The 14,261-nt window shown below is 42.0% G+C and overlaps 1 protein-coding gene across 2 annotated transcripts; it reads left to right on the top strand.

The window, feature by feature from the left end:
- Window positions 1-906: 906 nt before the first annotated feature.
- On the top strand, window positions 907-8,087 carry si:zfos-741a10.3 (uncharacterized protein LOC796591 homolog). Of its 2 annotated transcripts, none has more exons than XM_067383900.1 (5): window positions 907-1,033; window positions 3,584-3,916; window positions 4,630-4,737; window positions 5,160-5,231; window positions 7,145-8,087. In XM_067383900.1, exons 1-5 carry the CDS (start codon window positions 913-915, stop codon window positions 7,306-7,308), a joined length of 798 nt encoding a protein of 265 aa, XP_067240001.1. In that variant the 5' UTR covers window positions 907-912; the 3' UTR covers window positions 7,309-8,087. The 2 variants fall into 2 exon arrangements, with proteins under 2 accessions (XP_067240001.1, XP_067239991.1); XM_067383890.1 differs by having other exon boundaries at window positions 5,157-5,231; window positions 7,145-8,086.
- Window positions 8,088-14,261: the final 6,174 nt, after the last annotated feature.

A 14,261-nucleotide genomic window follows, 5' to 3' on the forward strand; every position in this document is an offset into this window, starting at 1 on the left:
ATTTAATTGAGACAAAAAGGTAAATAAAAGATTACATCCACGAATATGTCCATTGTATTTCTGTAGGTGTAGGCTACTACAAATGTAACATTATTTTTTTTTTAGTTTGAATTTATTTTGATGAATATAGAATTTGTGAGAACATAAAAGATAATTCACACTGCCCCAACAACACACAAACACTTGTGCTGCATCATGTAAGAAATGTGTAAATAAATATAAGTTTAACAAACGGTACATGGCATGAACGCACCAGCATTCTCACATCTGCCCACTTCCTGTTTCAAACCACAGGGGCTAATGAAATTCTCATGAACTTTGACGTTGACAGGAAGATATTTTTATATTATATATTAACAATTTTTCTGTTGTAAAAATGTAATATTACTCAAGTAGGTGTTGGGCTATATCTAGAACATTTCTGCTGTAACTGGAAACCAAAATGGAGCGTTTGTGCTTGAGGTGTGGGTGGAAAGATGCCATTTTTATTTGTATGCAATTAATATTCTGTTGCTTCAGTCTATTTATCTCAGTGCTCTGTGGTTTTGACTGTACGCTGGTAACATGCATGTTTTATAGATGATGTTTTGTGGTTGGTGACTTTCTTCTGCTCTGCGCTTCTGCTTTTATGCTGGCAGAAATAATTAGTCTTTTTCTTAAATCATATCCACCAAATGATTTAGCAGATAAGAACAGATGAACGTTTATTTGATTTAGACTAAGAATAATCTCTGAGCAAGTACATTTGTAAATTTTAGATGATAAACATATAGCTTAGAGCTGCTTGTTTATTCTTTTTTTAGTCTTTATTGCTGAAAAGTGTGGAAACTGCTGACCCACAGCGTCTGTCTCTCCTTGAAATGAAGAAACTTCCTCTTTCTTCTTTCTGTGTAAAAGTCAGATAATTTCCTGATGTGTCAGTCGAGCTGCATGAACACAGACGGACAGAAGCCACGATCTTCTGCTGGATTATTGGGCTCTTCTGGAGAAATGAAGCTCATCTTTGGACTGATGCTGCTGAAAACTGCTGCATGTGAGTCGACTTTCAGATCAATTCTACAGCAATTCTATTCACAATTCTATGGCCTAGGACTTGAACTTATATGAAGGTCACACTACAGCTGTCTTGAAATCGTTTATCTTGCACTTATCATTGATTCATTTTTAGATTTAGATAAATTGTGTTTTATTGTTTAGATTTTATTTATTTACCCTTGCTGTATACTTTGATTTTCAAATATATCATGTATATCATGAAAATGAATGATATACATTTACATTTGCATATAATCATTTATCAGATGCTTTTATCCCCAAGCGACTTACAAATGAGGAACATTAGAAGCAATTCATCACAGAGACAACCATGTCCATGTTTATAGTATATTGCCTGGTTTATTAGGAATTAAGCAGAGAGAAGATAAATACGATTGTTTTAGTAGTAAGTGTCAGTTTAATATTGTAGTTAATTGTTTGTGAAAGTGATAGTTATTACTTTTAAAAGCTATCATGATCTAACCCAATGTTCATGAAGGGTTCAAGAAAAAAATACAAAAATGATAGAATTCTTCTGTGATTCATGTATGTTGACTGTTGGACTTTTAGTAGACAAATTAAATAGAGAGAATGTGAAAAATTTTAATTTAAGACCGTTTATTTAAAAAAAAAAAAAAAAATGAAAGTGCCCATTGCTGAAGAAACACGCAGAGCTGACAAATAAATATTTGTGTTGTAAAATTACATTTTTCAAAAGCTATTTTATTTTTTAGTGATCTGGTCATTGTAGTTGTGTCCCAAATGGTACACTATCTTAAAGATTTCACAAGGGGGTTTCACAGTGATGCCACTGATTTTTGGCTCCCCAAAGAACCTTTCAGTGATCAGTTTTTAACATTTGGACAGTTCTCAACATAACATTTATACACATATAGAGTACACATATACACTCTTAAAAATAAAGGTTGTTTATTGGCATCGATGGTTCCATAAAGAATATTTAACTTTAAAGGTGCTCTAAGTGATCCTGAGCGGAGTAACTTCCTGTTGACGTTCGAAGTGTTGTCAAACAAAACAAAGGCTAGCTAAACCCTCCCTCCTCCTCCTCTTCCCCTCCCCTCCCCTCCATGCTTCCTGAAACAGTCATGAACGCACATTTAAAATCATTCTCGTTGGTTATTGGCTGGAGCGTGTTTATTATGTTAAGTGGTCCAGGCTGCACCAGTTTGTTTTTATTTTCGGAGCTTGTGGCGACTACAGAGACCACGTTTTTTTACAGTGTGTTCAGGGGACAGACAGCTAGTGGATAGTGAGGAGATGTTTGCTGTATGTGACAAAAAATGTTTTGGCCTAAAAACACGTGACGTCACTTAGAGCACCTTTAACTTTACATAACTTTTTTTTTTCAACTGTTTTTACACGTTTTCAAAACTTCGCACACAAATCTGTAAATTGCACACACAAAATGCAAAATGTCTCACATCTCTTGCAAAATGAAGCACTGCATTCAAAATATCACAAATACATCTCACAAGCAAACATTTGTCTTACGTTGTAAACACGTTTGCCATAATATTCTATTTTTGGATATATCATAAAGTTATTCAAAGCCTAAAGCTCTTCTTTCATGAGCACCACATTTCTGTTCAAGAATGAAGGTAATTGGCTGAGAGATGTTGAAAAATTCACAGTAAACATGAAAGCAAGATTTAAACCAAACTATTTATTTTTTACTGTAGTATTTGTGGTTGTGAATACAGTATTACGGTATGAAAGAAAAGAAATATATCAAGCATGTGTAGTTGAACAGAAACAGTGCATGTGTTTGAAAAAGGAAATCAATTTACTTCCTGTGTGTTAAATAGAGAATTGTGTTTTGCAAAAAGTTTTTTATGAAATTGAAAACTGAGTCGAAGGCCGAGGATTAGTGTATGGTTTTGCAGATTTGGTGTGTGATTCTGGTGTTTGAGTGTTGGGCTTCAGAAATTGTGTGAAAAGTAAGAATTTTGTGTGTAAGCGGATGAAAAAAACTCAGTTGAGTGCATGAAGTGTCCGACATTTCACACTTAATTCTTAGTGCATAAGTGCACTTTTTCTTTTTGGCATTTTCAGTGTGAACACACTAATCACACTATTTATACTATATAGCGTTGTGCACAGGTATGCACATTTTTTCTGTCTTGTCTGTTTTTTTAATTATTGGAATATTAATATGTGAGTAAAATTGTAAATCAGACTAAAGGGATGATCATGTGCTGATGTCTGAGATTGATTGGAGTTCAAATGCTTCAGTGAGATCAGATAAAATGTCTGTTTATTCACATTTATACTGTAGAAGTTTCATTTGATTAAAAAGGTTTTTCTGATTTTAATTTATACTGAAAGAGTCACTAGTGCTTCATAATTTTTGCATTCATTTGAATGTCCAACATTTAAAAATTATACTTATTTTACGGAATTTTACAAACTAGAATAAACACCCAAAGAGTTGACAAATTAACCTCTCTCTCTCTCTCTCTCTCTCTCTCTCTCTCTCTCTCTGTGTGTGTGTGTGTGTGTGTGTGTGTGTGTGTGTTTTGTTCTTCAGGTCTGGACGTTAACTGCAGTTTTAATCAGTCAGATCCCTGTCATGCAGCTTTAGGAGACAAACTCAGTCTGCTGATGGCGGACACTAGTAAATATAACCTAACGATAAAAAAGAAAATAAGCAGCACAGAAGATGATCCAGTTTGTAAAATAAAAAAAGGCACAATAAAGAAGAATGAATGTGATCTTTATAATAAGAGACCTGAAGTGTCAGTCATTAATGGGACTCTGATAATAAACGGTGTGATCAGAGCAGATTCAGGGACTTACACTTTAAAACTCGATGGCTCAGACGGCACAGAAACATCTAGAGATCTTCAAGTGATTGTTGAAGGTACAGTAACTCTCTCATCAGACTCATTACAATCTCACTCTAAAAACTGCTGGGTTAAATATGGACAAAACCAGGGATTGGGTTGTTTTTACCCAGCCATTTTTTTCAACCAATTTTGGATTTATTTTTTTAGCCAGCAATATATTAATATAGTAAAAGGCATGTTTTTGCTCACCCCCAAATAGGGGCAAATTTGTGGGGTATTTTAAGCTGAAACTTGACCAGACCAGAGACTTATATTACATCTTGTGAAAGAGGGCATAATAGGTGCCCTTTAACCCAACCTGCTGGGTTTGTCCATATTTTACCCAGCTTGGGTTTTTTTAACCCAGCATTTTTATGTTCTCCAAAGATCTCACTCTCATGCAAATCAATGAAAATAATAAAAACTGTGATCAGATTCTGGGACATAATATATATTAGTAATCTATGACTCAGACGGCACAGAAACATCTACATATCTTCATAAAGATGAGACTATTTATAATCTGATACATTAATCAGAGCTGTAGCCACATTAGAGGACATCATGTCACCAGTATATTCAGATAACTGTTTGATCAATATGTGTTAACAGCAGATTTTCATTCTTATTAAAACAATTGTTCGATTCAGTTACTGTGGTTTCTATTATTGTTTCTGTAGTTATGAATGAATGAGGAGCTTCAGTGTTTAACTCTTAATAACCTCATCCTGTGTTTTTCCTTCCATAGCTCCTCCCGTCACTCCGATCGTTCTCGGATGTCTTGCTGTAATTCTCGTAGCTCTGGTCATCACGGCATATTACTTTTACAAGAAGAAGAATCAGATCAAATCAACAAGTCAGTCTTGAGTTCATGATTCTGTGAAATTGCAGCGCTGCTGTATTATTAGATTCATCATTTTATTTGTCCTCGTCTGTAAATCAGTTTAGGTTAAATCATCAGATTTATGAATATATGTAAATATAATGGTAATTAATCTGCAGTTCATACACACACTGTTGTGATTCGTTCACCCAAACATCTGTCATTATTTATTCACTCTTATGTTGCTCCAAACCTGTATGTTGTATTTTATAAAGTAAATAATGACATATTTACATTTATACATGAAAAACTTTATCTTACAAGTATTTTAATAGAAAACAGATGAAAGCAGAAACAGTTTGGAGGCAATTTATTGGTTAGCTTTAAATGAGTGATAGATCATAAATCATTATTTATGTTTTTAAAGATGCTTAATGTCAGTGTTTTCTCAGCAGGTCCAGTGTCAGACGGTCCAGAGCCTGTGAATGAACACGTCAATCAGAAGAACAGAGAAGAAGAACAGAAGGGTTAGTTAAAATGAGCTAGTAAAAATGAGCTTTGATGAGTAAATAACACACAGTTTCAGGAGCTGAATATAATGCATAATGGTTTACAGTAGCAATGTGAAAATGCAAATCTTGCCCTCGTTGTTATAGGATAAACAGTGTCAGTGAATCAAATCAGAGATGCAAACGCTCTACTATAGGAAAGATCACAAGATATCAACTAAAAATATTGTAGGATTTCACAGGTTTATGGAGATTCATGACCTTTTTATTATCATCAGTATGATAAAGATTAGTCTTGATCTAATTTGCAATATTATAGAGCCGAAAATGGCATGAAACTATAAAGTGAAAGATAACATGATAAAAAAGCATCTGTGGCTTTAGTAAAAACACCCTGCCCTAGAGTCACCCAAAGATCAGCAGAAAATTGACCAACAGCAAGTCTAGAAAGGAAGCTGAAAGTTTTTTCTGTGTTGCTGTTGTAACACCATGTGTCACGCATGAGTCACGAAAATGAGATAAAGAATAAAGTCATGATGAGTCCCAGTGTCTGTGTGAGAATAAATAAATATAATCAAGAGTGGAAGTAAATAAAATAAAAAAATATAAAACTTAAAATAAATTAAATGCATTATAAATAAGTATGTAAATAAAACAAATAGTATAAAAGAATTTAAATGCACTATAAATGTCATTGGATGGCTGTAATGATCACACAAAAATGAGAAGTACAAACTAAACAGTCTTTAATAATAAATCCAGTAGATCACCGGAAAGAGAAAACTCAAGAATAACACAACCACTTTACCATAAACAATAATGGACAATGAAACAAAGGAAACGAGGGCTTGAATACCATAATCAAGGTAAAACAGAACAGCTGCAGGAACTAATTAACTACCAGACAGACTAATAATGATCAGGAACACAGGCTAAACGAGAAGACGGAAAACAGAAGCAGAAAACAATGAAGCTAAGAGGCCGTTTACACGACACGTTTTCAATTAAAAACGTATTTTTTAATCTAAAAACTTTTTATGTGTTTTGGCCGATCTTTTACATGGCAACGGCCTAAAAACAAACTTTTGAAAACAGATTTCAAAGTGCAAGTTTTTGAAAACACTGTTTTTATCTCCATGTACACTGCAAAAACGTGAAAAAGTACAACTTTGTTTTGGTAAGCTTTTCTCTTCAAGCATGTGACAAAAAGAGCCGCTCAGATTTCACTCCCCTTGTGATGCAGGAAGGGGATCTTATTACAATATTATAAGAAGAGATTTTGTGAGGGGTTTTTTGTCTGTGTATTTATGTTGCATCAACTATTCAATCATTGCCACAATCCTTTTTTTCTGTTGCTACTGTTATGTCATGTATCTCTGTTTTATATTTAAAATTTTACTATGAAATGCAACTGCATTCATTTCTATTCTTGGACTGGGCAAATGTCTACTGTCCACTTGATTGTGATTTTTGTTCATGATAGTCTCTCCATCAGTGTCGACTCCGGTTTGGACAATGTAAGGCTGAACACTTTCCTCATTTTGGCTGCGTGAGATTCTCCAGCTTTGTTGTTGTTGAGCTGTTAAAGCTCCTCCCTCTTCAGGAGCAGCAGCTCATTTGCATTTAAAGGGACACACACAAAAACGGCGTGTTTTTGCTCACACCCAAATAGAGGCAAATTTGACAAGCTATAATAAATGATCTGTGGGGGATTTTGAGCTGAAACTTCACACACACATTCTGGAGACACCAGAGACTTATATTACATCTTGTGAAAGGGGCGTTATAGGTCACATTTAATCTCCACTAATGTCATTTTTAACCATGTTTGTAGGTGACGTTGTCTTTGGTACTTCATCATTTACACATTAATGCAACAGAAATCTTGTTTATAATCTCATCTGTTCATTATCTGTCGTCTGTGTCTGCAGATGAATATGCCACGATCGACTCTCAGAACAAGAAGAAGAACAAGAAGAAGAACAAGAAGGATGAAGAGGTTCATTACGGAGAAGTGACGTTCACCAACTCAAGCGTTCAACAGCCGCGTCAGACGAAGGAGGACTGTGTTTACTCTGAGGTTCACACACGCTAATGAGAAACTGCTTCAAAACCCACAGACTGTGAGTCTGAATGTGTCATGAAAACACAACGCCCCGGGTTTGAGCTGCTTATGATGCAACGCTGAGGTTATTGTGTATTTCTTTCCTGTGTGGGAGGAGAAAAGACTAAAGGGAGTGTCTGATGCAACCAGAACAGAAATATAACCGGACAAACTCTGACTGATGTGAACTTGTGCTAAATAAATAATCAATAATTGTTCTTTATATTTATCTTTGTCAATCAATGCAATTAAAATAAACACACGTGTTTCCTGCACTCTTGTTCTTCTGTTTCCTTCACTTTGTCTCCATCCAGTGAACAACAAAACATCACAAGAAACAGAAACTGATCCAGTGTCAGTTCTGAAGCGCTGTGTGTTTCATGTGTTTCAGCGAGAGAAAATTTGAGGATTTACTGACCGCTGAACAACAAGGATGAACGATCATAACAAGAGCTGAAGCAGAAGATCACCTAGTTGTGTTTTAGTGTCTGCTGGTAGATTTGATCAGCTGACTCGTCACTACACTGTTAAGAGCTCATTAAAGCTGTGACATCATAGAACAGCAATTATTTACATGTAACACATGTTAAATCTAACACGCCAGATGAAAGGGCTTTCAGTCAAATGTTACAAAAGTTTCAAAATAGGAGACAGCAGAGATAACATGAACAAAGACTGAAAGCTGCTGTTACTATGGCAACAGACTGAAGTGTGCTGATGGAGACCTCGTGTGGTGAACTCGAGTAATGACAGAGATTCGGTACAAATGAAGGTTGTTTATCAGGAAAAAAAATTTTTTTTAAAAACTGCAGTAATTAGGTGGTTGTTAATATAAATGTAATTTTTAACTCAATGCTTTCATGCTTTCAATCACTCAGAAATGTTTCACGCAGGGCCAGATTTACCTCATATCTGTGGGTTTCAAAGTGCAAGTTTTTGAAAACGATACTCTCTCTCTCTCTCTCTCTCTCTCTCTCTCTCTCTCTCTCTCTTTAGTGTACATACTCAAAGTTACAAGTTTAGGTTTTAGCAAATATACACACTTAAAACACCTCAATGAATGTATTGTGTAATATTTTAGTTCATGGTGAAGTGTGTGTGTGTGTGTGTGTGAAATTTTATTAGTAACACTTTACGATAAGGTTTCATTTGTTAACCTTAATGTATTAACTAACATGAATTAACAATGAGTAATAACGTTAGTTATTAAAGGTGCCAAGTATAGTATTTATTTGGATGTTTACATTTGATTCTGAATGAGTTTGATAGTGCTCTGTGGCTAAAGCTAACATTACACACTGTTGGAGAGATTTATAAAGAATGAAGTTGTGTTTATGAATTATACAGACTGCAAGTGTTTAAAAATGAAAATAACGATATCATGGATCATGTCAGTTATTATTGCTCCATCTTGCCATTTTTTATTTAGCTGGCATATGCAAATATTGGGGGCGTACATATTAATGATCCTGACTGTTACGTAACAGTCGGTGTTATATTGAGATTCGCCTGTTCTTCGGAGGTCTTTTAAACAAATGAGATTTATATAAGAAAGAGGAAACAATGGAGTTTGAGACTCACTGTATGTCATTTCCATGTACTGAACTCTTGTTATTCAACTATGCCGAGGTAAATTCAATTTTTGATTCTAGGGCACCTTTAAAAATACTGTTCGTTGTTTGCTCATCTTAGTTCACAGTGCATAAACTAATGTTAACAAATAAAAAAAAAAATATTTTAATAATGTATTAGTAATTGTTGAATAATTTACATGAACTAAGATTAATAATTGCTGTAGAAGTATTGTTTGTTCTTAGTTCATGTTTACAAAAGTATCTGACTAATGTTAACTAATGAAACCTTATTGTAAAGTGTTAAATATCTGCTCTTGATCTTTCAGTTTTGTGTTTTTTTTGCTCTCTGATTTTGAACTTCTGCTTGAATTTGCAGTTCCCTTTCGATACTTCACTCGTACTGCGTATGGGGAAAAGTCTCCCTTTTTCTCCGTTACTGAAGCCTTTTTCAATAACGCAGTGTAACTGCATCGTCATTGGTTCACTCATAGACAAGTCGTTGAACCAATGACGGCGCGGCATAGCTACGCGACCTATGGCGAGAGAGCGCGTGAACTTTCCCACCGAAATGGGCGGGGTAAGGGGCTATATAAGCAGGCGTTTCGCCATAGGATTTCAGTCCTTTCTCCTTCAGCGACGACAACGCATCTCCTCGCTGATCTCCGCCTGAAGCCTGAGGAAGCTCGCCGCCTTCGAGAAGCTCCCGCCGCCGTCTGAAGAGGCCCCGCAGCGGATCCAGCTGAACTCGCCGGTTGGAGACAGCGCCGGCGCCCTCCCTGACTGCCGCCATGAGCGCCGTCCTCGAGACGCCCGCCTCCCACTCCCGCTTCCGGCCGCCTTCTCAGCGTGTCTCCTGCCGCCATCCGGTGCGCCCCTTGAGAGCTTTCCCACGGCTTATTGCCGCTCTAAAAGAGCGTTTCCTCAGCGGTTCTACCGCTCTAAAAGAGCTTCCGCGGCCCTCGCCACTCTAAAAGAGCCCCCCAATCGTCGTTATAACGGCGGCGGCGTGTCTGCAAATGGCGCCCCACTCTTGTGGCACGTGCAGAGCCCCTCTGCACGATGATGACGGACACAGCGAGTGTGTCGCGTGCCTGGGCAAGTCCCACGCCGACGGCGGCGCTCGCTGGAGCCTCATGCCCGCACTGCGAGAGCATGAGCCTCGGTTCTCTGCGCTCGCGGGTCGCCTTCTACACTGAAGGCGATCTCGCCGCTCACGCCCTCCCGTCTCCCTCCTCCCGCGAGCCGGCCAGGAAGAGACAGCGGGTTAGAGCGACTCAGCGCCCGGAGTTGTGTGAGCTCACGTCGGCCCAGCCCCCGTGTGCCTCGCCTTCTCCCCCGAGAGAACATTCTCCCGTCATGTTCTCCCGACCAGAGCAGCGTCCCTCTGCAGATGCGAGCGACCTTGTCTCGTTTGGAGGATCTGATGAAGAGCCGGATGACTCCATGTCTCTTGCGGCTTCTGAAGCAGAAGGATGGGCTGGCGAGCCGGACGAACCTGCTCCCCCGCCTCCTCTGGAGCCCATTGATCACGGCCAGGGTATGGATACCGAGCTCTTCCGCATCCTATCCAGAGCAGTGGAAGAGCCAAACCTCGACTGGGCCCCTCCGGAGGAGCCATCGCGTAGCCGCCTGGATGAATGGTTCCTGCCAGGCCGCCGCCAAGCCCCTCGCCAGCGTTCTGCTCCATTTCTTCCTGAGGTGCACGAGGAGCTTACGAAGTCGTGGCGCGCTCCGTACTCCGCCCGCCTCCACACAACACACCGTTCTGCCCTCACTGCTGTCGACGGCGCAGAAGAGAAGGGCTATGAGCATTTTCCGCCCCTGGATGAAGCGGTGGCAGCTCACCTCTGTCCTCCCGCGGCTGTGGGATGGAAGACCAAAAGAGCCCTGCCTTCCAAGCCCTGCAGAACCACCTCTACTCTGGCTGGAAGAGCCTACACCTCTGCAGGCCAAGCTGCTTCGGCGCTTCACACCATGCCGATCTTCCAGGTGTTCCAGGCCAAACTCCTCCGCTCACTGGACGAGTCCGGCATTTATGAACCTGCCTTCAAGGATCTCCGCAGCGCCACCGATCTAGCCCTGCGGGCCACGAAGGCCACTGCCCAGGCCATCGGTCATTCCATGGCCAGCCTGGTTGTGCTTGAGCGCCATCTTTGGCATCAAGCAGCGCAGCCTAAGGAGCATCGTCAGCGCCCTCGCCCTGCTAAGCGCCAATCCTCCTTCCCGAGACGCCAGGGACCCTGGCCCAAGATTGTGCTGGACCCGGTGACTCCGAAGACGTCCTGATCCAGCAGGAAGGAAGAGGGTTGGGGAATGTCCCGTTGCGACCGGACCACCCCAAAAGCTCCCTCGTGCAGTCTCCCCTCTGCCTTGTTTAATTCCGGGCGTGGGAGAAATGCTCTGTGTTGTAGCTGGGCCCACACATGTTGCGCCCAAACAAAACGCAGTTTTCATGGCGAACATGGCGCCCTGGCGATACAGCAGCACGCGGCTTCCTTCAAGAACAAAGCCTATCTTCCTCTGAAGCTCTTCCAGAGAATCTTAGGGCTGATTGCTTCCGCCTCCCCAGTTCTGCAGCTCGGCCTTCTTCGGATGCGGCCGCTACCGTTCTGGCTGAAATCCCGGGTCCCCCCACATGCCTGGCGGCACGGCCGCTTATGTCTCAAGGTCAATTGGGCCTGTCTTTTAGCCCTGAAACCTTGGATGAACCCTGCTTGGTTCAGTCTTGGGATACCCCTACAGGCGGTGTCACGAAGGACGGTGCTCTCGACGGACGCATCCAACTCAGGTTGGGGGGCTCTGTGCGAGGGCAAACCGGCCCTCGGCTCGTGGTCCCACGAAGAAAGCCATCTCCATATCAACTGCCTCGAAATGTTGGCAGTGATGAAAGCCCTGCAAGCGTTCCAGGTTCACTTGACGGGACGCCACGTCTTAGTCCAATCGGACAGCATGACTGTGGTGTCATACATAAATCACCAGGGCGGTCTATGCGCTCTGGCGAAACGTCTTCTGGAATGGGCAATACCAAGGCTTCGGTCGCTCAGGGCGACTCATATACCTGGCAAAACCAACCTGGGTGCAGATATGCTGTGACGGAGCAACGTCCCCTCAGACAAGTGGATGCTCCATCCCCAGATGGTTCTCAAGATTTGGGAGCTCTTCGGGAGAGCAGAGATAGACCTCTTCGCCTCAAAAGACAACTCTCATTGCCCAACATATTTCTCAAAGGAAGTCGATGCGCTGGCCCACACCTGGCCCAGCACACTCCTTTACGCATTTCCCCTGATCGCACTGATCCCGCAAGTCATCAGGCGAGTCAGGGAAGACAGACACAGAGTCCTTCTAGTGGCCCTGCTCTGGAGGAGCCAGACTTGGTCCTCAGAGCTGTTCAGGCTCTCCACGAGAGCCCCATGGCCCATTCCCCTGAGGCGGGACCTCCTCTCTCAGGCGAACAGAACAATCTGGCACCCCCAGCCAGAGCTCTGGGCTCTACACCTCTGGTCCCTCGATGGGAGCTGACTGACCTTCCCATGGACGTACTAGAGACCATATCTCAGGCGAGAGCCCCGTCCACGAGACGCCTCTACGCCCAGAAATGGTCGGTCTTTGTTGATTGGTGTTCCACACGCAACATAGACCCCGTGGGGTGTGACGTATCTCCGATACTGTCCTTCCTGCAAGAGCGTTTGGATCTGGGGCGCGCCCATTCAACGCTCAAAGTATACGTAGCAGCCATCTCAGCGTTTCATGCTCCTATCGCTGGCCAATCAGTGGGTCGAAACAACCTTGTGGTTCGTTTCTTAAGGGGTTCTAGGCGATTAAATCCTCCTCGTCCCCTTACTGTTCCCACCTGGGACCTTTCTTTGGTCCTTAGGGCTCTCAAAGCAAACCACTTCGAGCCGCTGAGTTCAGCTGACCTCAGGCCTTTAACCCTTAAAACCGCTCTGCTACTTGCACTAGCATCGGTCAAGCGTGTTGGCGATTTGCAGGCCCTCTCTGTGAGCCCTGCGTGCCTCGAATTTGGGCCTAATGACTCTAAGGTCGTACTGAAACCTAGGCATGGCTACGTCCCCAAGGTGCTCTCTACTCCGTTTAGAGCTCAGGTCATTTCGCTCTCTGCTCTTCCTCCCTCCGCGGATGAACAGGAGCTGGAGTTACTCTGCCCTGTCAGGGCATTGAGGACCTATGTAGAGCGATCACAGCCTTTCAGGCAGTCAGATCAGCTCTTTGTCTGTTTTGGTGGCCGCACCAAAGGGTCTTCGGTCTCAAAGCAACGTCTCTCGCGTTGGATAGTCGACGCCATTAATCTGTGTTACTCCTCCCTGGACATTGAATGCCCCTTAGGAGTTAGGGCCCATTCCACTAGAGGAATGGCTTCCTTCTGGACCTGGTCTAATGGAGTTTCCATTAAAGACATCTGTGAGGCGGCCGGCTGGTCCTCGTCGTCCACTTTTGTCAGATTTTATCATCTGGACGTTCCGGCCTTACAAGCCCGGGTCCTCTTGGTGTAACCAGGCGGCCTCTTCGAGTTCCGCCTCTCACCGATCAGGAGTTATCTCCTCTTGTAGTGTAACAAGGGTTTACGACGGCTTTGCCTTCTTACTTGCTCTCTTGGTCCCCTCTCTGTGTCCAAAACAAGTTATGTCGTTCCCTGCCGTGGCACGGCGCGGTTGAATTTGTTCCCCATACGCAGTATGAGTGAAGTATCGAAAGGGAACGTACTCGGTTACTAACGGTTCCCTGAGATACGGAACGAGTACTGCGTTACTTGCCGTGCCACGAGGCTGCGGCTTCAGTGTCGTCGCTTTAGTCGATTGGCCTGAAATCCTATGGCAAAACGCCTGCTTATATAGCCCCTAACCCCGCCCATTTCATCGGGAAAGTTCGCGCACTCTCTCGCCATAGGTCGCGCAGCTATGCCGCGCCGTCATTGGTTCAACGACTTGTCTATGAGTGAACCAATGACGATGCAGTTACACTGCGTTATTGAAAAAGGCTTCAGTAACGGTGAAAAAGGGAGACTTTTCCCCATACGCAGTACTCGTTCCGTATCTCAGGGAACCGAGGTTACGTTAGTAACCGAGTACGTTTTTTAGATGACTTTTAACATGTTTTGCCACATTCGTGCATTTTTCTTCACAAGATCTCTGTCATTATAGAATATTGCTCAACACATCGTTCTTTAAGAATTGTAAATGGAGTCTGTGTTGAAATGTTTACTTTGGAATTGATTTCAGTGAAAATAAAATTATTTTAAATTAAACTGGTTTTGCAGTCAAAAAACGCAACTCGTTGGATCTTAAGTTTAATATAGACCTAGTCAATTTTTTTGTTTTATTTCAGAAAGCACACATGAATTAAATTTAAACA

This window comes from Chanodichthys erythropterus, chromosome 1 (assembly GCF_024489055.1).
Source record: "Chanodichthys erythropterus isolate Z2021 chromosome 1, ASM2448905v1, whole genome shotgun sequence".
Taxonomy (NCBI): Eukaryota; Metazoa; Chordata; class Actinopteri; order Cypriniformes; family Xenocyprididae; genus Chanodichthys; species Chanodichthys erythropterus.

Bases quoted from the DNA above. Each gene is read 5' to 3' on its own strand.
- si:zfos-741a10.3 (XM_067383890.1), top strand. From the start codon at position 913: ATGTGTCAGTCGAGCTGCATGAACACAGACGGACAGAAGCCACGATCT. The intron at 1,034-3,583 runs GTGAGTCGACTT...TTTGTTCTTCAG, and splicing joins GCTGCTGAAAACTGCTGCAT to GTCTGGACGTTAACTGCAGT. The intron at 5,232-7,144 runs GTTAGTTAAAAT...CTGTGTCTGCAG, and splicing joins CAGAGAAGAAGAACAGAAGG to ATGAATATGCCACGATCGAC.